We start from the raw sequence: 24373 nt of genomic DNA, 5'->3' as shown, positions 1-24373 counted from the left end.
GCTTACTTGGCCTTGTATCATTTTCTTACTGCTGCAGCACATGGACTTTGCAGTCTGTTAAAGGCCCAGAATTGTGGGAGAGTGCTTATCTAACTAGGCCTCCTTGGAAACTCATCATGCCCACCCAAGTGACCAAGGAAGCACCCAAGTGCTTCCTGTTAGACAAACCCAGTAGTGTTCTCTTAATTTTTCTGTACCTCTTTGCTGCCTTTGTCACTAAAGAAAATTAAAATAGATACTCCTTTTGACTTCTTCTGTGATACTTTCCACTTTGGTTTTTCCTCTGCAGAGCCCTTCTTGCCTTCTCCAGTCACTTTGTTTTTAGTTTTATATTTATCTTTTCCTGCCTTCTGAAGTCCTGTCCATTTACATGGTTATCTCTAAGCAAATGAAACCCAAATTTTCACTTCTAGCCCTTGTCTGTGGTGCATTTTGTCAACTCCTTAAAACAAGACTTGCCTAAAAATGAACTGATTTGCTTGGTCTGGATTCTCCACTATTTCCATGTAACTTGACTTTTCCAAATCTATTGATAACTGACCTACTGTCTCCTCAGTGAGTTTATTTTGGTAGCCTTTCCTGTCTCCAGTCTCTTAAGTGTTGTTGATTAGGGATTCCTCATTCTACTCGACCAGTATGTTTAAATCCTCTTCTGTATCTATCACATTAAAGGCTAAAAACCCATTCTAAACTGAGTGAAGAAGCTAATTGGAGTCATTAAGTGATAACTTAGACATGACTGTTGCTTGAAGAAACTGAAGTACTATTGCCAGGAACTCTCCTCCCCATATCACCTCTCTGAGGTCTCCAAATACCCTCTCATCTTCCCTCATTCCTTACCCTGCTTTCAGAGGAGATAGTTTTTTTTTTTTTCTCATCAAGGTCTTTTTGTGCCTTATTTTCATGGGGTCCTTGAACTTTTAAAATATTTCAATATACTTTTTTGGTAATTCTTTGTATTTTCTTATACATTTAAAAACATTCTCTCAGAGGGTTCATAACCTTTACCATGTTGACAGAGTCTGAGTCAAAAACTTCAGAAATTGCTCTTCATGGACCACTGTGAAGATCGTGTATTTTTAAATCAACAGGAGTCAGGAATTCAGGTTAGGGGAAAATCGTCAGTCTTTATTCTCAGTGAAGAAAGATCGGAGGTGGAAGAGAATCGGCGATAGCAATGTGTGCAGCTGAGTCAAGAAGCTAGCTAGACCAGCAGCCACAGGACCAGCAGCTTGGAGTCTCGAACCCAGCCCCCTCTCTCCCAGCTTGTCTTCCTCCCTCTCTCTCTGCCTCCACCCACCAAAATCGTCATTTCCTATACAACACATCAGGACTTGCATGGAGAGTGGGCAGGGACCATTCTTTATCCTATCATGTATATTAATAGAGTATAGCCCAATTACTATCTAGCCTCATGTACTTGGGACCTCAGTGCCAAACCTCAGCCCATTACAGACCACTGATACATTCAATCCATGTCATCAGTGGGTGAAAGTAAGGTAATATTAGAGGGAAATACATGGAAGAGAGTGAAGTGTAAGGGGACTGAAAAGGTAGGAAGGGGTCAGGTTATTTTATTGTGATGTTTTGTTTGGCACACTACCTTGGACATAGTAAATAGCTTACTTGTTTCCTTCTGTCTCTCAGTGACAAACGGAATTCATGTTTTGCCTTAGAATAGGGAGACATTGTTTATTGAGCAGAGGCGTAATGTGGTTAGACATGCTGAAGAAAAACTACTTTGGCAGCTGCAGGTAAATGATTGGAGGTGGCAAACAATTTGAGAAAGGGTAACCATTTTTGTAGAACGCTGATGACAATTGAAGAGATCTGGAATGGAGAGGAGGGGACAGACCAAATATGCGGCTAAGTAGTGTGAGAATGAAGAATCTACATAGGGCTAGGGAAGTCCCGAGCTGTCCTTGCAAGTTGGGAAGGAGGGAGAATTTTATTTTGATTCTTTCAACAAGTATAGCGTTCTGTGCTGGACACTGGAAATATGTGAATCAGCATGGACAGTGCCTTCCCCAAGGAGATGGCTTCTAGGAGGCGTATCATTATGTACCCAGAAGTAAAATTGGAGATAAGGCAATAGAGGCAAAGAAGACATCTATAGACAAAAAGCTCTGAGGGAAAAGTGAAGCTGAGGATGTTTCAGCTGGGCGATTAAGGAAGGGTTATTCTGGGAGAGGTGACACTTTGTGAAACTTTGAAGAGGATTTTGATAGAGATAGGAAAAGATTCTGAAACTTGGGCAGTCTGTCAGAATGTGCAGAGAGTCAGGTGGCAGCTTGGAGTCCAGTTGGATAGGGATGCAGAATCATGGGAAATTAGGCTGCAAAGTAAGTTGGAACAAGGTTGTAGAGGAACCATAAGTGCTAGGGACCGAAGGAGTTATGTATGTTTTCCTCCTGGGAGTATAGGGTCAAAAGTTTCTGAAGGAATAATTAAATTAAAAAAATTAAATTTTAATTTGGTGAATAGAGTGTATACAAGTCAGGAACAACTCAATTACAATAGCTGTCAACCCCTCCAGTCTCGATTTCTTTATTTGTAAAATGGGAATAATATATACAGTACTTAATACACCACCTTAGTAAGATTCAGATTTTAATAACTATTTAAAGTACTTTGCATACCTTAAAACAGTATACACGTCTCCTAAAATTTTGAACTAAATAGGTCATACTTTAAAAAAAGGTACACTTAAAAAATTTCATTTTAGAAATTAATACCTACATCAAAAATAAAAAAGACAATAACTTCATGCCAAAGTTGTTGGTCCATTGCATCCATCAACTAGCTGGAAAGTCAAAGGTGTTTTCCTTTATTTTATTGTAGTCATTATCTGAGGTGTTCTGCTTTTGCATCATTTTTTGTCAGGTTTCACTTTGTTGTAGGGTAATAAAACTACATTATATTCATATTCCAAGCTTTGTTCTGCAAGTCTCCAATTTGTGGGCACTCAACTCTTAGATCCAAATCTTTGATAGAATAGAAAGCTACTGTACAATTGTTTTTGTCCTTTTGTCTTTGATCCCTTTGGCATATATACCTAGTAGAATATGATAGCTCTTCAACCTGCTTCTCAGTATCCATAAGGGCACTGAAGGGTTCCTCTCTTAAAACATGGTGTAGATAAGACTGACTTGCACCCTACAGTGAGACTGTTTTCCTTTGTTTTAAATAATGTGCTTCTATTAATTCAGCCTAAATGTAGAGTGGGGTTTGCTTATTTTTTTAGCCAACTTAAGGTCAGTTGTCTCTGTGAACATGCGGTGCTATTATTACTTAATTAGCTTGATGCATTCTCTTTTTCCCATTATGATCTTTATAATTTTTTATGTATTTGAGGGAAATTAGTCCGTTCTCCAATCTTTCTATTTGTCGAATATTGGATGGCTGTGCAAGCATTTTCTCATGCACAGTTTTATTTAGAGCATAATTTTTAGACCTTTTTTCTCCTTTTGTCATTCACTTCAAGTGATTACACAGATGAGAATTTGGTTGGTACAACCAAAGGAGAAAGTGTCTTATTGTAGCAGGAGTAGTTGGTATCTATTAGCAGCCTTTGGCTAGATCTAGCTCTGCAGATGATTCACTGTAGAGTTGTTGTTCTCACTGAGGCCTCTTCCCTGAGCAAAAAAACATTCCATGGGAGGCAGAGTGAATCATAGATATCAATGATAGAAAACCCTTATTAGATCATTGACTCATCTCCTGTCTGAGTAGAATTGAAGCAGCATCAACTTTTTTTTTTTTTTTTTTTTTTGGTCCTCCTGTTGGATTTCTATCTAGCCCACTTTTGATGATTAAACTACTAAACTATTTTTTGAGTTGGCATGACTCCCATTTCTGCACACTCACAAACATGGTATGATACTCCATCATTGGAATGTTTTTTTTTCCGCAATAACAATAGAAAAAATTTCAAATTCAATAAATCAATGAATATCTTTGAGTGTGTCATTATAGCAACTGCTTAAAATTGTGGTTTATTGGATAGAAAAATCCTTTCTAAAATAGTGAAGGTCTTAAATAGATGTCTTTAAAAAAACTGGATTTTTTTTTTTTAAACTGGCAAATGGATATTGTGAATACCTAGGAAACATTGTTGAGGAGAGGGAGGATGACCTGAGCTGAGCTCCTGTAGAGCCTTTGGTCTGGAAATCTATCCATATTGTTGAGCTGCCAGTGCACTGAGGAGAGTAGGCTAGAGAATGAGAGGAACTGCAAGGTCAGGAAAAACGGCCAGATAGGAAATCAGACTAGGAACAGGTTCTCCATTTCACTAGGTATATATAGAAGAGAGAAAAGAACACATTTTAAGGCCAGTCAAGTTTGTCAGGAAGGGCCCATAAAATCAAGAGGCAAAGAAATCTCTTTGAGAGACCAAATAGTTTTTTTTAACCTATATTGGTTGGAATTGAAGAGATAGTATTTCTTTAAAACCCCAGTAAGGAGGATTATTGGGGCTGTTTCTCAGCTGTGTACTGATGGCTCTCAAATCTACCTTTTCTTGATCCAGCCTCTCTGCTGACCTATCTCCAGGCTTCTCAGACATCCTGGATATCCAGTAGACCTTTCCTTCACACCATTTCCCACTCCCTCTTTCTCTCCTGTTGGTAGAGGGGACTATACCATTCCTCCCATTCCCTGAGGCTCGTTAAGTCATCCTGGATTCCTCACCACCTTTCTGCCTCCTACCAAGGCCTATTGATTTCCTCTTGGCAACATCTCACACACGCCCCTTTCTCTTCTGACACTCTTGTCCCTCTGAGGCAGACCCTCATCACCTCCTACTTGGACTATTGCAGTATTCTGGGGGAGGAGGTGGTGGGAAGGAGGTGGAGTCTCCCTATCTCAAGTCTCACCCCCTTCCTATCCATCCACTATTAAACTAGGAAAGTAATTTTACAATTATGTCACTTTCCCCTACTTAAAAAATCTAGGTTGCTATTGTCTCTAGGATTAAATTCAAAGTATTCTGTTGGGCATTTATTTAAACAACCCTTCTTAACTTAGGGTACCCCACCACCACCACTCCCACTACATGTTATTACACCTTACAGAGGAAGGAAAAAAAATTCTTCACTCTCATCCTCTTGTCTCCCTCCTTACCACACCCCCACCCTAAGTTCTCTCTTTCACCTTGATGCTTTTTTTTTTCTAGCTTCCTTTAAGTCCCAGCTAAAATCCCTGCCTTCTACAGGAAACCTTGCCTAACTTTTAATTCTGATACCTTTGCTCTGTTGATGATTTCTTATTTATCTTGTATAAAGCTTTTTATGTTCAGTTCTCTCCCCCTAAATTAGATTGTTTAAGTTCCTTGAGAGCAGGGACTGTTTTTTGCCTCTTTAGGTATTACCAGTGCTTGGTTCAGTAACTGGCACAAAGTATTTCTTTAATAAACTTATAGTTTATTTCTAGAAATTATTACACAGAAAACAGAATTTACTTGTTTACTTAAACTTTTGTGTGTGATTGCAGTGGGGGAAGCCAGAGAATAGTGTTCCCTTCAGGAAAAAAAAAAAATTAGCCCTTTTTTCTTTTTCTTTTCTTTTTAAATAACTTTTTATTGACAGAACGCCAGGATAATTTTTTACAACATTATTCCTTGCACTCACTTCTGTTCCTATTTTTCCCCTCCCTCCCTCCACCCCTTTCCCCAGATGGCAAGCAGTCCTATACATGTTAAATAGGTTACAGTAGATCTTGGATACAATATATGTGTGCAGAACCGAACAGTTTTCTTGTTGCTCAGGGAGAATTGGATTTAGAAGGTATAAATAACCCGGGAAGAAGAACAAAAATGCAAGCAGTTTACATTCATTTCCTAGTGTTCTTTCTTTTGGTGTAGCTGCTTTTGTCCATCCTTGATCAATTGAAACTAAGTTAGATCTTCTCTTTGTCGAAGAATAGCCCCTTTTTTCAGTTGAACTTGTGCAGACAGTGAAAAGGAAACTCAGTTAATCAACAATGAATTGAGGAATCTTGTGGCAGAAACTTGGAGGTGGGGCTTATTTTTTTTGGAAATTTCAAACTTGTACATAAAATTTTCAAGCAGGGAAGGAAGCCTGTCCAGCTTGTTCATTTTATAGATCGGCAAATATAAATATCTTGATGAAAGAAACTGGTGTCATTTTTGAAAGTTGCTTAAGAAATTTTAATAGTGTTTAATAGATATCTTGAAGATGGTTCTCTTTGGATTATTGTGTTTTCATGGAATATTTATTGTGCTTTTTGATTATCTCAGTTTTGACAGTTTTCTGCCAAGACCTAATGTGATGACCCAATAAAGTGGAGGAATATTGCTTAAACATGATAATTTTTTTTTTTTAAAGGATTGGGCCAAAGTGATGTTACATTCCCATATTCCCTCCATCCTACCATTCACTGGCTTCTGGGGTTAACTCTCTCTAGTTAAGTAGCCTGATAAGATACAGGTGGCATCCTTAGTGTTAAAGTATAATAATATGACCATGTCTGAGATAGTATTCCTGAAAGGAAAGTTTAAATATAGGGCCAAGGATGTGATGAAGCTAGACATGACTGTTGTATTGGCAGGTCTTAACCTCCTTCTCTGGTCATGGGGTCATCCTGCCAAACTGGGGGCAGCTAGTGCTGCAGGAGAGATGTGTTGACAGACACTGGCCTTAACCCAGATTCAGCTTGGAAGTTGTTCTCACTGGTCACATGCCTGAGCCTAGTTTAGTTAAGGGGCCAAGGGTGTAGTAAAGCCTGAATGGGAATCACTTTATGACCCTGTTATGTGGTTAAGCATCTCCCCACCAGTTTGAGGGCAGCTTGGTAATGGCCATATTTAGGATGTGACTTTAGCCCTTTCTATGGCATTGGTTCCATATTTGAATGCATCAAGAGTTTGGACTGGAGCCAGGGATAAACATCCTTGGAAGGTGAGCTGCTGCCAGTGACGTCCAGGTTCTTTACATATGGTTCTTGGCCATTTGGAATCATTTCAGATGCCAGTTTTAAACTATAGTTTGCCAACATCATTATTGGTGCCTGCTGAATTCAAGAAAGGATTTTGGAGTGGATGGATGCATGCCTTTGATAAATGCTGCTGCTGTCTAGGAGAGTCGCAGATTTTCTAGCTAGTGGACAATCACTCAGTTATTTGGAATGATTGGAGAATGAAGCATGTTCAGCCCAGTTGAATTTTCCCAGATGAGAGCAGCCTTTCCCACTCTTCTTCTGCCTTCCCCCCCAAATTCTGGTTTTTCATTAACAGAACTTTAAAGTGCCCATTCCTTGTGGAATGGTACTGCCCTATAGAGTCTGGAGGACATGGTTGTGGAAAGCTCTGGGTATGCATAGCAAGGACAACTGTTTAGTTACTTTGTGACTTTGGGTGAGCTACTTAACTTTACTGGAGTTGTAACATTAGGTATTAAATTTCTGAGTTTTAATTTTATATAACAGCTATTTATCAAAAACTTAGATAATTGATCTATTATTTAAAAAACTAATGGGAGTAAGATGTCAGAGTAGCTGGAAGTTGCAGAAAACAATTCTGTAAAATTTGAAATTTGAGGGGGAAGGAAAGTAGTTACTGATGGGGTTTAAAATAAACTTTAAAGAGGAGGTAGGAATTCAAGAGGAGAGAGGACAGTGGACAAAGTATGTATTATATTTTAACTGCTTTCTTAAGGAGGATTCTGAACCTATCTGGGGTGAATGGACACTTAGAAGCTCTGGTTTGAATGTCTAGTTCTGTCATTTTCGAGGTGGAAGGGGGGCAATGTCTGCTATTATGGGGATAAACATTTAACCTTTCTCATATACAAATGGAGAGACTACTTAGGGAGCCATGTAGTTGTTTCTTGAGAGCCCCAAAGATTATAGAAATGGATGGTATTTGGTTTCTTATGGGCTAAGTCAGATAACCCAGATCTGTTTGTAAGATTCAGTGGTTCTGAGAGGCTTATTTCTATAAATAGAGTTTTAGTGAATGGACATTATTATATTAATCTCATCTTATTTTTACAAATATATTTATTTGATCATAAAAATCCAGCAAATAAAACTACAACAAACCACGCATAGATTCAGTTTATAAAGGAAGACATTTAAATCCTGATTAAGACAGTCTTCACAGTAGGAGGGAATTAAATGGATGGGGCCAAATATCTTTAGTGAGATATATTGCTTCTTATGTTTTGAATGGTAGGTAATCCACTCCTGTAACTTGGGCAGGTGTAATACTTCTGCACACTTATACAATGAAGTAGGCTGCTGGGCATCAGTCACCACAACATTAGATACCTGTAGATACCTCTTAAAGCAGGAGGTTTTCAGAGATTTCTTATGCTTCTTTTGTTCTTTTGATCTGTTTGAAACTTAATACTCATATAGCTCAAATAACTGCTTCCTGATAAATTGTATATTTTAGAGATAGGAGCATATTTTACTTCAATGAAATAAATACTTCTCCAGAAAATACATATTCCATGTATGAATTAGAAATTAAAACATTTGAAGGATGAGAGAAAAAGAGATCTCTCTCTATACATTATATATATATATATATATATATATATATATATATATTCATATATGTAATACCTGTGATTTTTGTATTGAGAGCTAAAGGTGTCTAGCTCTAGGAAGATAAATATTGCTTGAAAAATAGATCTTCCCATCCCCCCAGTTTCATATTAATTTATCCATTACAAGTAAGATGAAATCAGTAAAGCATATATTTCTTCTGAATTTAGAAATGAAGAATATTCTCTAAGGTTTACTGTCAAAAAATCTAAGCGTGTGTGTGATGGGTGGACGTATGGGGGAATTAGAACCCCAGATTCCTAAGACTTCTTTTGTTTCCCAATAAAAAATATTGCATTTCTTGTTTATAATGTATGCTTTTATTTTCCTTTAGTTTTATTATTACTATCATTATCATTATTTATTTTTTTGTGAGGCCATTGGGCTTAAGGGACTTGCCCAGGTTCACATAGCTCATGTCAAGTGTCTAAGGTTGGATTTGAACTTCCGAGCCCTCCTGAATCCAAGGTTGGTACTCTATTCATGATGTCATCTAATGCAAACTTTTAGAAAATTTTATCATTGCTAGAACTTGCGGCATAATGCCTTATTGTGAAATGTAGATATATGGTTAGAATGCTCAGAGAATAGGATGTTTGAGTTAATTGAATTATATACATCGTTCTAAAAGTCTCAGTGCAATTTTAAGTTGCAGTTGAAGTTTAAAATAGTCCTGAGACTTGGGGAACATACTATTTTTTTTTTTTTTTTTTTTTGGAACATACTATTTTTAAAACCCATATTGAAAACTTTTGTAAAACCTCATCCCTTATCAAGGCCAAAATGGTGAACATATAACCCATATGACGTTGGGCAGATTGCTTGGATTAGTTTGTGTGAGGTGGCTTAAAATCCTTTGATTATATGTGTGTCTGATCATTTCTTTTAAGAAAAAAAATAGCTTTTTATTTTCAAACTATATGTTTGCAACATTCATCTTTGTAAAATCTTGTGTTCCAAATTTTTCTTCCTTCCCACTTCCTCCCCTAGATGGCAAGTAATTTAATATACGTTAAACATGTACATTTCTTCTATACCTAGTTCCACATTTATTATGCTACACAAGACAAATCAGATCAAAAAAGAAAATAAATGAGAAAGCAAACAACAACAAAGATGGAATGAGAAAGCAAACAACAACAAAGATGGAAATACTCTATTGTGATCCACCTTCAGTCCTTATAGTCCTCTCTCTGGATGCACATGGCTCTCTCTATCACAATATGTTAGAATTGGCCTGAATCACCTCATTGCTGAAAAAAGCCGGGTCCAGTGCCTGATCATTTTTAAGTACCTCAGGGTTATGATGATGAAGATTCCATGGACTTAAAGGATGTGGGAGTTTGGGTTCCACACATTATCTTCGGGATTTCTGAGGCCATTTTTAACCTCAACTTCTCTCTGACAGTTCTTTGCAACATCTCCCACAAAGAAGTTATCTAGCTTCTCCTTGAATGACCTTAATGAGGATGTACCAGTGTTTATGGATTGTCTTGATTGTTAGGAACTCTTCCCTGGGCTTCCCTTTTACATTTAGTAAAAATCTGTTATAGAATTTTAGCAAGATTCCTCCTTCCCTTCCCTACCCTTTCCTCCTTCCCTCATTCCAGTACTCCTAGTTCTGCTTTTGGTGCCAAGCAGGACAAGTGTTGAAATCATGTGCCCCTCTTATTCTTCTCCATCTTCTCCATCCATTGTTCTGCTAACTTTTAGGGCATGGAGTTTTGCCAGGCTCATTGCCCTCCTGGATGTTTTTCAGTCTGTTAGTGGCTTCCTGAATAGGAAGACTTTGCAAAATTCCTCATGAGTTCTTTTTCCCCTTAGAGAGAAAATACAGTTTAGTGGACAGAAGTTGGCTTTGGGATTGAATGATTCACTACTCTGTTCTTGGACAAGCCATTAAACTTTGGAAGTTTGTTTCCTCATTTGTAAAGTGGGGATAATAGAACTTGTAATGCCTTACAAGGATGTTTTATATATTTTTTTTATTGTACTTATGGTTTCCCAATTTACCTCCCATTTATACTCTATTTCATTCCTTATTGGGCATGTGTCATTTTGCTCCCATTAGAATGTGAATTTGAGGGCAGGGACTGTCTTGACCTTTGCATCCCCAGCACAATGCCTGGTACATACCGATTGCCTAATAAATGTATATTGACCATTGTTTGACTGAGTTCTGGTGAAGAACCCCCTGTGCCAGTACAAATAAGCACCTACGCTTCCACTTAGATAGTCTTGGAGAGTTACCTGGGTCATAGCAGTTAAAAGTCCAGTGTTACATAGTTGGTGTCTTGTTGGAGAAACTTGAACCAGTTTTCATGACTGTATCCCTATACTATATTCCCTCTCCAAAAATATTTACCTATGCATTTATGTGTTTAACAGCTAGAGATAAAAAGAAAAATCCTGCCCTCAAGGAACCAACATTTTATTAAGAGAGAAACGTTCATCTGTATGTACCAGATAAAAGGCAAAGTTGGGAGAGGATACTGGTAACTGGTAACTGGGGGAGGAAAAAAGGTTCCTGTAGAACCTGCATAATGTAATTTAGTGCTCATAGAATCAGAAATAGGACTGAAGAGATTCTCAGTGTACATGAAGAACCTGAGACACAGAGTGTAGGTAAGTCATTTGTTTGTCTAAGGTCCATCACAAAGGTATTATGGGAGAGAGCCCTAGAAATGAACCCAGGTCATTTCAATGCACTTTTTTTTTTCTCTTTGGTGTATTGATTCACATTCCCCTTGCTCTGCTCCCAGCTTCTCTCTAAGTCCTGGAAGGCAGAGGATTATGATTGTTCATTTTTGACTTTGCATTGTTCAGCACATCTTATACTTCATTTTAGTTGAACTGAACTGATCTCTTTCATGTAGAATTCCAGTATAGAAAAGTTTTTAACACCTAGCAAGGAACACTGAATTTCCCTATTTAATTACTCAGATAGACTTTTGTGGTTTCTGGTAATTCTGAAGGCAGGCAGGGACTCATTTGTCAACATTTGTTGATTGTAGGTCATATCATAATTATTTTGTTTACACACTATTGTCATTGTTTATATTGTTTTCTTGGTTTTTCTTAATTCACTTTGCATCAATTAATGTCTTCCCATGCTTTTTTGAATGACCCTTTTGCAAGAAAAGTGATCACATTGAGAATTCAGTAGAATTTGATGTGCTTGCCATTGAAATATTAGTGATGTTAGTGATGCTAACTTTTGGATTAGGTGTGTAAGATTTGGCCTTTAAGTGTATTTTCTGTTTTAGTACAGATTTATAAATCTCATTGAGTTGAGATGTTCAATTCACTATAAAATCGCACCATTACTTAACATTACAAAGTCTAAAGTGTTTTTTGTCTTAATATTATGATTGTGAAATGAGTGGAAAAAAGTAGGTAGTATTTTGAAAATTCAATTTTGTTTTGTATTCTCTCTTCCTCCCCTTTTCTTCTCCCCCCAATTGAGAAGACTAGAAAAACTAAACTCATGTGTGAAACAAAATCTAGAATTGGCCATATTCTCCATCTTCCCCTTCTCCCCCCAAAAAAGCAAAAGAAAGAAAATATGCTTGTTTGCCCTCTGAGCCCCTAAATTCTTTATTTGGAGGTGAATAGAATATTTTTTCGTGATTTGGAACTGAACCATTATGTTGATCAATTACTAAATCTTCTGAAGTTTTATTATTATTATACTTTTGCTATTACTATATAAATTGTTTTGGTTCTGCTCACTTGACTTTCCATCACTTCATGTGAGTTATTCTAGGTTTTTTTTTGAAACCATCCCTTTCATAATTTCTTACAATCTAACAATAATAACATTTTCATATATCAGTTTGTTCAGCCATTCCCTTTCTTTTCAATTCCAGTTCTTTGCTATCACAAAGAGGAGTTGCTATTCATATATTTGTCTACATGGATCCTTTTTTTCTTCCTTTAATTACCTTGAGGATGTAGGTCTAGTAGTAGTATATTTCTAAGTCCAGAGGGGTATACTGTTTAATAGCTTTGGGGGATAGTTCCAAACTGTTTTCAGAATGGTTACACTAATTCACAGCTCCACCAGGGGTTACATTAGTATACTGTTTTCCCTCATAGTCATGATGGAAGGTAGTTTTCCATTTTATGCATAGAAAAACTTGGAGGGAATTTAATAGGCTTAAATCAGTAAATATTTGAGCAGATAGTATTTGTGAAGCATTTTGCTACAGTGTGCAAAATAGGGATGCAAAAATGTGACACTGCTTTGCCTGCATTCAGACTTCAGTTCTTTTGCTGGAGGTGGATAGGATTTCTTTTATCACAAATCCTTCAGAATTGTCTTAGATCATTATGTTGCTAAGATTAGTTATTTGATACATATATTTATCCCAGGCTGATTAATCTTGCTTCAAGTCTCTCCCTACTCCTGTCTGTCCTCCCATTTAGCTATCAAAGTGATTGCACTCAATAAACTTCAGTAGATAGCTTCCCATTTCTTCCAGAAACAAATATAATATTCCTCTGTGTTCAGGGACCTTTTATAACTTATTTTCCTTCATTTCCAGACTTGTTGTATCTTATGCCAGGCACTCTGGGATGATACAGCCAGCATTGGGGATCCAGTGACATTAACTACCTTACTGTTTTTCACACAAGACATAGTCCCAAAACTATGCTTTCATTGGCTGCCCCTGATAACTAAAATGTGTTCTTGATGCAAATATACTGGCTTCCTTCAAGTCTCTGCTATAGTCACACCCTTTGTTCTAAAGAAGCCTTCTCAGTCCCCCTTAATCTTAATGCCTTCTCTCTGTAGTTATCCACAGTTTATTCTGCCAGTATCTTGTTTGTGCATAGTTGTTTTGAGGTGTTGTCTGTGTCATTAGACTGGGAACTTCTTGAGGACAGATGCTGTCTTATCTCTCGCTCTCTCTTTTTTTTTTTTTTTGGACATAATAGGTGTTTAATAAATACTCATTGACAGGCTAACTTTATTAGGGAAATGTTCATTTGAATTTATTTTAAAAATATGGTATAAGATGATGGTCTAAACTAAATTTTTTTCAGAATATTCTCTAATTTCTCAGAAGTTCTTGTCAAATGGGAAATTGTTTTTTGGAAATTTGCTTTTTCAAATACTGGATTACAGCTATTTTTCTTATCTAATCTTTATTTTTTAAATAAATAGACTTTATTCACAGAAAATTTTAGACCAGGACCAAATAGTTCTAATGATTTCTCTTTATCATTTGAGGTCTAGAAAAGGACATAGCATACTACTTAAGTTCTTCATAGAGATTGAGAGTGTTTTGGTAGTATGTGATTGATTAATTCCAATGTTATGCACTTTTGCCTTCTAGATTTGGGTATTATATAAAATGCTATTGATTATCACGTAAATTTTTTATACTGAAACCTTATTAGGTTATTAATTCTTAGTTTCTGATTGCCTTTGATTTTTCTAAGAAAGTCATCATCTTATCAGCCCATAAAGGTATTTTTGTCTCCTTTGTCTATTAAATTATGCCAAATAATAGTGGGGAAGTAGCAAACTTGACTTCCATTTAATGGATAAAAAAGCATTTGCTCATGATATAATGGTGCACTTTTGGTTTTAGAGAGATACTTGTTACTATTGTTTGAAATACTTGGTAGAATTTTTTGTATGTATGAGTGTTGTAGAAAAATCCTTTGACTAAGTAACAATTATCATTATCATCCTATTGTTCTCATTAACTTTTTAGCCCTTACTTTCTGTGTGCTCCTGGACTAGTTATCTACTCATTCTGGATCTTCATTTTTTTTTTTTTTTTTTTTTTTGTATAGACTATTGTTTGTTATCTGAGTATTAGATGAGTATCACAACACTCTTCTCAACAAATAGGAGACCATTTCCTTTTCCCCTTGTTTTAGTCTTAAAGCCAGGTATTGTTTTAGTAAGGCTTGTAAATTTTGTACTACTGTATGACTTTAGGCAAGGTCCAAATATATTTTGGAGAATGGGTAGTTAATAATTTTCCTCCCTGCTTCACAGGCAATCTCAGCCTGAAATACCATTTGTTGAATATTTGAATTTTAATTATTAGATGCTAGAAGAACTTTACTTCATTTACAAGGATTGAATTATTTGACGATTAGACAAGATTGGGTGGATGTCTAAAACTCTAGTTCATTTTCTTTAGCTAGAAAGGACCAGCCATATTCAGGACTGTAGGTCTAGAGTTAATTTTTTTTATCCTTTTAAGTAAAGCCTTTATTCATATGATACATACAGGATTAATTCTTGGATGATATTATGCATTATTAAACTGTAAGAAATCCTTTTTCATAGGATAGGAGAGGTTTTTCCTATCCCAAAGAAAGGCTGAATTGAAAAAGTAATGGGCCAATCTGTCAGTTTCTCTAGGGGAAGGGCAGGTCTCTCCTTTATGATTTATTTTGAATACTTACTTGTAAGTTTTAATGACAAGTTCTTCCCCACTAATTGAGAAGGCAAGAAATAGCATAATAATTATTCATGTAAAGTTATGGAAAAAACTTCCACTGTAGGCATGTTTAAGTTCTCCCCTTTTCCCCTCCAAAAAAAGGCAAGAAAAAAGTATGACTTGATCTGTACTTGATTCATCAGTTCTCTCTTTGAAGGCAGATAACATTTTTCATCATGGGTCCTTTGGAGTTATCTTGTATCATTGTATTGATCAGAGTAGCCAAGTCCTTCACTCTTTGTCATCATTGCAATACTGCTGTTACTGTGTACAATGTTTTTCTGATTCTGCCCACTTTTTTTTTCTGAAATCTGTCTATTCACCATTTCTTATAGCACAGCAGTATTCCATTGCATTCATAAACTTTTCTCATCTGTAAGATCTGATGGGTATTTTTCCATGTTCCCCCTTCCCTAAATTAGTACATCACCATTTATCATGTACCCATTTTGACATTTGACATTATCTTGGTATGTGGTGTGAGATGTTGGTCTCTACCTCATTTCCCAACAACTTTTGTTAAATGGTGAGTTCTTGACCCCAAAGCTTGGATTGTTGGATTTATTTTTCACAAGTGTACTGTGGTCATTAATTACTGGTAATTAGATATGCAATAATTTATTACATTATTTCTTAGCCAGTATCAAATTGTTTTAATGATTACTGTTTTGTATTATGGTTTGAAATCTGATACTGTTTCTGGGGGAAGAGATGTTTTTGTTTTTTGGTAAAACAGACTTGTCAGTGCTTACATTTTAGAGAAATATTTATTGGATTTGTTCATTTTTCACAGTAAGATTTAAAAAAAATCTCTCCCCTTTCAAAAACTTAGTAAAATTATTTTTTGCATTTGTATTTTGAACTTGAATGCCTACCCAACTTTGTTAGGAGGATGGCTTCAGATATAGATTTGTATATTGTCATATCTTATCTTATACAATTCTTTCTGTTACATAAATTTCTAATAGAATTGTCTAATTAGAATAGGGAAGAATCTTAGTGATTCTATCGTTTTACAGGTTAGTAAACTGAGGCCCAACTCTGTGACCCTTTTTGGATTTTTTTAGTAAAGATGCCAGAGTTATTTGCCAGAAGTTCAGATTTTAAAGTTAAGTTCAAATGCTGTGTGACCCTGGGCAAGTCATTCCAACTTGTTTGCCTGTTTCTTCATTTGTCAAATGATTTTGAGAATAAAATACCTCCAGTTTCTTTTCCAAGAAAACCCCAAATGGGATCATGAAGAGTCAGAGAAGACTATTAAGATAGGATGATAAAAACTGAGGCCCAGAGAGAAGGGAAGTGACCAGGGTCACTTAAGTAAGCACATGGAAAGTGTGGATCCAATTCCTAGGTCTTCTGATTTCGATTCTAGAGCTTTTTTCCATTGGGCGTTTGCTGCCTTTAAGTCTGTTTGACTTTGAACTAAAAATAAATCCTGGAATCCAGTCTACCTGGAGGTGTTGAGGTAGCAACACCTTTTGCTGTCTTTGGGATGTCAGGATGCTGCTGGTGTTGGGATTTGGTTTCATACTCTTGTGCATAGGTCCATCTGTCAGTCTGTCCATTTGTATTTATATCTTCTCCTGTCTTGCCTGTCATGTCATGTTCTATCCTCTGATCACCTTGTCCATCTGCATGTTTCCTTTGACATCAAGCTATGGTTGCTCATCATAGGTCTTTTCATTGCCTTTTGGGTTTTCTGTACTTTTTATTCTTGTGAGATTATATTTTCCAGTCTTTGAAACCATATTAATTTGATCATTAAGATAATATTTATGAACTTTAGTAAACTATGACTAGTTTGGAATTGTTGAAAGCAAAGTTTTCCTAAATGCATTCTAATCTTCATTTTTTTAATCTTTTTTTTCAAAAAATTTTTTTATTCAAATCTGGACATCTAAGAATAATATTAGTTCTAAATACATTTATTGATAAGACTTTTGACAGAGTATCCTCTGGATAAGATATTTTTATCTACTTTGGTTTAAAAATAAATCTAATAAAAGAACAAATTGAATTTCAGTGTGGAAGCTTTTGGTCTTTGCAGGTTAATTCATTGTTGGGACTGCAGCATTTATAGACATGCATCATCAATAGGAAATTTTTGCTTTTTTAAATTTATGACATGAGGCAGCAAGACAGTGCAATGAATACAATGTTAGATTTGGAGCAAGTAGTGAGTGACTCTGGACAAGACATTCAGTTTCCTTATTTGTAAAATGAGGATGAGAGCATCTGTCCAGGGTTGTGCCAATCAACACTACATATATAAAGTGCTTTGTAAACACTGTTAAAAGGTTAGCTGTTATTAGCATGTGATACTGGCAGATCCCTTTGTTTCCTATTAGATTCTTTGTTCACAGATAGTAATAGACATTTATGAAGTGCTTGTTATATGTTGTGCTTGCCTTTTACAGTCATCTCATTTGTTCCTTAAATCAGCCTTTGGAGGCAGGTGCTTTTGTTTTTTCCATTTTACAGTTCAGGAAACTGAGGCCAGTACATTCAGTGACTTACTCAGGGTTCCCAAGCAATAAACGTGAGGCTGGATTTAAATTGTGTCTTTCTGACATCAGACATTTTATATATGATGAAACTGACAAGTAAAGTTATTTTCTTTAGTAATAAGTGGCAGAATCAGGATATGGACCTAGGTTCAGAGACTCTAACTTCACAATTCTTTTTAACTATCACACTGCCTCATCTAGGAATGACCTCGTTAAGATTTTGAACTGGGATGATGACAGAGAGTTGTTTTAACAGATGTACTTGAGAGAATTTTGGTTTTGTGTGTGTGTGTGTGTATGTGCTTTTTTTTGGCTGAGGACATTGGGGTTAAGTGACTTGCCCAGGGTCACACAGCCAGGAAGTGTTAAATGTCTGAGGTCAGATTTGAACTCGGGTCCTCCTGACTTCTGGGCTGGTGCTCTATCCATTGCACGACCTAGCTGCCCCAGAATGTTGGTATTTTTGGATTTTCAGAAATCCTAATTTGAGGATTGGAGGAGAGGATTGAATGAACTCCTGTACATATGGACATAGAATAACAAAGCAACCACTTGGAAATATCAAAGGAAGATTACATATGGAACTTAAGTTTGCAGATGTAGTCAGAGTTGGAAATGTAGATTTAGGTAACAAAGCTTATTGGGAGAAGAGGCCAAGGACATGGAACCTTGATGAATCTTGGGAAGAGAAAGAACCAGAGAAGTTATAAGTAGCAGTTAGAAAGGTTTGAAGGGAATCATGATTAAAGGAGTGAAGCAGTAGCAAGAAAAAAGCTCAAAAGGGAAATTTTTTTTTTTTTTTATGACCAAACCGTTATTTTACTGTACAAATAGAATCAGACTCTGAAATATTGTACAATTGGCTTGTGAAGGAAATCAAAAATGCAGGTGGGCAAAAATATAGGGATTGTGGGAATTCAATGTAATGGTTTTTAGTCATCTCCCAGAGTTCTTTCGCTGAGCATAGCTGGTTCAGTTCATTACTGCTCCATCTCATTGCTGAGGATGGCCAGGTCCATCAGAACTGGTCATCATCTAGTATTATTGTTAAAGTATATAATCTCTTGCCCCTGCTCATTTCACTCAGCATCAGTTCATGTAAGTCTCTCCAGGCCTTTCTGAAATCATCTTGTTGGTCATTTCTAACAGAACAATAATATTCCATAATATTCATATACCACAATTTATTCAGCCATTCTCCAACTGATGGACATCCATTCAGTTTCCAGTTTCTAGCCACTACAAAAAGGGCTGCCACAAACATTCGTGCACATACAGGTCCCTTTCCCTTCTTTATAATCTCTTTGGGATATGAGCCCAGTAGTAACACTGCTGGATCAAAGGGTATGCACAGTTTGATAACTTCTTGAGCATAGTTCCAAATTGCTCTCCAGAATGGTTGGATGTATTCACAGTTCCACCAACAATGTATTAGTGTCCCTGTTTTCCCACATCCGCTCCAACATTCCGCATTATCTTTCCCTGTCATTAAAAGGGAAGATTTTTAAAGAAATGTTCAAGGTCTGCAGGAAAAAGGAGAATGAAGAACAAAAAAGGGTATTTCATTTTGGTGAGGTACTGGACAGCAGGTGCACATTACTAAGAATAGTCATAATATAAATCACTCACATTAGCGAGTTGGGCAATAGTTTTCCCGGGTATACTTTACTTTCTTTTTATCTACTTTAAAGACTGTCAATCTCAAATATAAGAAGGGTGAATAAAATGATTCTTTTTTTCCCCCCTCTTCCTAGGACAAACACCATGATGCTGCTCATGAAATCATTGAGACCATTAGGTAAGCATTTAGTATCCTATCTGTTGGATTGTCATCTGTGTTTTTCTCCCATGTCTAGAATACTTACAAAGAGAAATCTATTTACAAAGTGATGAGTTAATCACCTTTTTATAACCCCAAGCTCTGCTGACTCCCCATACTTATTCACAAGTAGCTGATTCATATTACTGTGTAATACATTTGGCTTCTTTTTGTACTGGAACAGAGATGTTTAAAAAAAAAATATCTGATTATTGTGAAGTTAACCTAATTCAAATGTGTAGGTACTTCCATTTAAACATCTTAGTTCCTTATGGGTTCTACTTTTCCCCCATCTTCTTATATTCCTGCTTTTAAAGCCTTTCCCCCTTCCTATTATTAGAAAACCTTTAGGGTCCTCTTTGTTGAATTTTCTCTTGGTGTAGTCAAAAGGTATGTTGGACCTTATATTACAAGACTTGGGTCCAGTGGCACCTCCGACATGGGTGTGATGATAGTTAAGTCATTGTGGACTATTAGCATTGTCATTTGGAGTATACCTTAGCAGATATTTTATAGAAAATTGGAGAGAGAAGGGGGAAATAGAATAAAGAAAAGACGTGGGGAAAATAGTGGATTGTGTTTTTTTTTTTTTTTTTTTGGTTTGCTTTTGCTGAGGCAATTGGGGTTAAGTGACTTGCCCAGAGTCACACATCTAGGAAGCATTAAGTGTCTGAGAGCAGTACTGTTTCTGCTGCACATTTATCTTTTGTGTGTGTGTGTGTGTGTGTGTGTGTGTGTTTGGGGGGGGGGGTTGTGGGGGATATAGGAGAATGGGATAGGGGAGTCATAGTGGTAGTGTTGCCCTTTCTCTTTCTGGATATGGTCTTTTGTAGCTCCATTTCTGCTGCTTTTTGGCATGGAAGCCATTTGTGACCTGAGTTTATTCATCTGTTCTTAGGCAGTCTACTTTCTGGGGCTCATTATGTTGATACGGGATATCTTGATGTGGGCATCTAATTAACTAAAGCCCCAGCACAGCTTATCACTCAGGTGGTTCACCATTTTTAGCCTCCTTAGTAGCAAGAATGATAAGCATGTATCCCTCATACTAGCCATTTCTTTGCTCTATAGGAATTTGCATTGTATTTATGTACTGAATTTATTTTGCTGAACAAAAAGAAGTTGTGTCTATGAAATTGTGCACTCCAGCTATTTACAACTGTTTTTTTTAAAGTGTGTATTAAATTTAGCCAGGAAGTACCAACAAGCATTTGTTAAAGTATTTATTCTTTCAGTCCCAGTGCTATATACTGGGGATACACATAGAAAGAAACAATAGCCAGTCTGAAGGAGATGATGTTCTAATAGGGAACAAAGGATTACCCTGTTTGTGTCCCTTTCAATTTTCTTGTCTGTCTTGTGTTTTAGATTGTATTCTTTTTATTTCTTCATCAATACTAACATTTTCTTTTCTCCCCCCTCTCCCCACCCTTTCACTTCCCAAGCAAAGGAACTCTTCATATTTGTTATAATAAAGACTATAGTAAATATAATACAGCACAAATGCTCACTTTAAGCATGTTTAAAAATGTTTTCTTTCACCAGGTGAGACAAGCTTTTGTCATCAGACTTCCAAAGTTGGCATTGGTTACTGTCCATTGTTTTATGTCTTTTGCTCATTTTCTTCTGTATCACATCCTAAATCTTTGCAACAGTATTTCTTTATTTTCCTCTACCATTTTAGTCAGTCATTTTTCTAATTAACAGATACCCATTTCCTTTTTTATCCTTTTAAAAAAATTTATTTTCCCCAATTATGTGTAAAGCTTTTTTTGGGGGGGGGAAGTTATGTATGTTTATTCATTTTTTAATATTTTTCTATATGAATCATATTGGGAGAGAAAAATCAGAAGAAAGGGGGAAAAACCATGAGAGGAAAAAGAAAACCAGAAGAAAAAAAAAGTGAACGTACATAGCATGTGTTTTACGTTCAGTGTTGTTGTTCTCTCTCTATGGATGGCATTTTCCATCCAATTTTTTGGGATTGTCTTGGATCATTAAACTAATAAGAAGAACTAATTCTGTCATAGTTGATTATTGCACAGTCTTGTTTACAAGTATATACAAGTATACAGTGCTTTCCTCGTTTTGCCTATTTCACTCAGGATCAGTTCATGTAAATCTTTCCAGTCCTTTCTAAAATCAGTTTGTTCATCATTTTTTATAGAACAATAATCTTGCATTACTTTCAGGTACCATACCTATTTCAGCCATTCCCCAGTTGATGTGTACCTGCTTATTTTCCAGTTCTTTGCCATTATAAAAAGAGCTTCTACATTTTTATGCACATGTGGGTCCTTTTCCCTCTTATATGATTTCTTTGTAGTCATCCACTTTATTTCCAATTCTTCACTACCATAATAGCAGCTACTGCTTTAGGTTGTTGTCTTTGGCCATCTTAAGCTAGATCTCTGCTTTGTGTATTCCTGAAACAGTAGAGCGAGCGCGGTTCTAAATTGCTTTCTAGAATGCTTGGATTGAGTCACATCTCCCTCAGCTGGGACATATTAATTATTATGCCTATCTGTGGCCTTGTTTGATAATTGTCATTTTCCTTGTTTGACATCTTCACCTATTTGATATGAGGTATAATTGATATTTAAACTTAAATTTGTGTTTCTCTTATTAGTGATTTGAAGAATTTTTTCATATGGTTATCCTTGTTTATTCTTTGATGTTTGTTAATATAAGTAATTGGTATCTTAAGTATTATATTTTTGACAGAAGTTTGTGGTGAAGTTTTTTTTTTCTTCAATTCTTCTCTTTCTTTGCAGTTGTCTTGCTTATTTGTAAAAGCTTTTCACTTTTTGTTTGATCTACTGATATATTTAGGGCATATATCCTTGGAATTTTTTGTGGTATATGGTCTTAAGGAGTTGATCGAACCTTAATTTCCCTCATACTATGCTATGATTGTTTCTATTTGATTGAGGAACTTTTTTTTTTCTAACAATTACTATATAGTCTTGATTATTACTTTGAATATAGTTTGACATAGCACTTTTTCAGTCTCCTGATCCATTTTGTTGGCCCCTCATTGATTTTTCATGCTGATAAAGTTAAAGGAGACAGGTAACTACAATGTGAAGCCTCGTAGCATCGTAGCAAGGTGGCTTGCACAGAGAGGGGATGTGGGCTTCCAGATGACCACTGTGCTGAAGGTTGTTTACTGCTCTGTGGTCTGCCTTCTTGGAACTGGTAGCTCTCTTTTGTTGTGTACAGAAGAAATACAAGTATACTTGGGAAGCACAGAGATTTGTTCCTCTTCTGTCTCTCTTCCCCACTAGGTCTTACATGTTACTGCTAAATAAATGCCTTATACTAATGATTTGGCCTACTAGAAAACTAGCAGACATTCTGAGACAATCCTATGCTTAATTTAGCACAAAGTGAATCTACAAACAAGTTTCTATTTATTTGTATAAGTAATAGCAGAGGGAGTAGATAGGGATAAAAAGAAATGATAACCTTGGAAGAGCCCTTGCAGCTGCCTCAAGTCACTACAAACTTAGAAGCATTGTGTCACAGTTGCAGGACATCTGAATGTATCACTTCGTTCTATCTTCTTAACATTGGGAAGTGTATAGCACAGGTATTACCATCTCCCTTTTGGAGTTGAATAAACTGAGGCACATTAAATTCGATTGAACATTATGTTAATTACAGCTTTGGCTGCTGGCTTTGAAGCATATTTTTGGACTTGATGTTATGCTGTGAGTTTGATCAAGTCTTTTCTACCCTTTCCCTCATATAATGTCTTAGTATTGGATGAGTTTCAGCAAGTATTCTTCCTTTATTAAATATGAACTGGACTGGTGATTTCAGTGGTACAGGGAACTCCCAGGTGAGGAAACTTTTTACTACCAGCAATTTTTAGTTTTAGCAAGTTGCCTAAAGCACTGTGAGAAGTAAGTTTTTTTCCTTAATTAATGCTTTTTATTTACAAAACATGCATGGGTGATTTTTTTTTCAACATTGATCCTTGCAAAACCTTTTGTTCTAAATTTTCTCCTCCTTCCCCCCATTCCCTGTCCTATCTGGCAGGTGATCCAATACATGTTAAATATGTTAAAATATATGTTAAATCCATTATATGTATACATATTTATACAGTTATCTTGCTGCACAAGAAATATCTGATCTAGAAAGAAAAAAAAAAAAAAACGGAAAAGGAAAACAAAAATGCAAGCAATCCATAACAGAGTGAACATGCTGTGTTGTGGTCCACACTCAGTTCCCACAGTCCTCTCTCTGGGTGTAGATGGCTCTCTTTATCATTGAACAATTGGGACTGGTTTGAATCATCTCATTGTTGAAGAGAGCTACAACCATTAGAATTGATCATAATATTGATGTTGCCGTGTACAATGTTCTCCTGGTTCTGCTCATTTCACTTAGCTTCAGTTCATGTAAGTCTCTCCAGGCCAATCTGAAATCATCCTGGTGGTCATTTCTTACAGAACAATAATAATCCATAACATTCATATACCATAAGTTATTCAACCATTCTACAACTGATGAGCATTCACTTATTGCCACTACAAAAAAGGGCTGCCACCAAACCATTTTTGCACATGAGGGTACCTTTCCCTCCTTTAAGATCTCTTTGGGATATAAGCCCAGTAGTAACACTGCTGGGTGAAAGGGTATGCACAGTTTGATAGCTGGTTTTGAGGCTGGCTTTTGCAGACATTTTGGAATCAGATAGCATATCTTTAATTTCGACTCATAGTGCTGAATAAACTATTAATATCAACCTGCCTATCATGCTGTTAATTTTTAGGCTATGTGTGTATGATTGGCAGTGATATATTAAGGTTTTTTCAATCTCTGAAACCTTTAGAACCATTTTTCAGGTGTTTCTTTTCCCCACACATAGATAGATCCTTTTGACTTGAGTATTTTTGTTAAAACTTTTAATAGGAAAAGTTTTTAAAATGTATTCAGATTGTAATTCTTAAGAACTACACAATGGTTTTGATTTAACTTTAGCAGTGAAAGATCTATGTGGT

General features: G+C 36.2%; 1 protein-coding gene across 6 annotated transcripts in view; it reads left to right on the top strand.

Annotated features, from left to right (window-relative positions):
* DOT1L (DOT1 like histone lysine methyltransferase) overlaps window positions 1-24373 on the top strand; it is a 115381-nt gene that overhangs the window by 5503 nt on the left and 85505 nt on the right. For all 6 annotated transcript variants that reach the window (XM_031948107.1, XM_031948106.1, XM_031948108.1 and 3 more), the window contains exon 2: window positions 19297-19340. In XM_031948107.1, the coding sequence (XP_031803967.1) occupies window positions 19297-19340 (44 nt within the window). The remainder of the gene's footprint in view (window positions 1-19296; window positions 19341-24373) is intronic.

This window comes from Sarcophilus harrisii, chromosome 1 (assembly GCF_902635505.1).
Source record: "Sarcophilus harrisii chromosome 1, mSarHar1.11, whole genome shotgun sequence".
Taxonomy (NCBI): Eukaryota; Metazoa; Chordata; class Mammalia; order Dasyuromorphia; family Dasyuridae; genus Sarcophilus; species Sarcophilus harrisii.
This window is presented reverse-complemented; position numbering and strand designations above follow the sequence as displayed.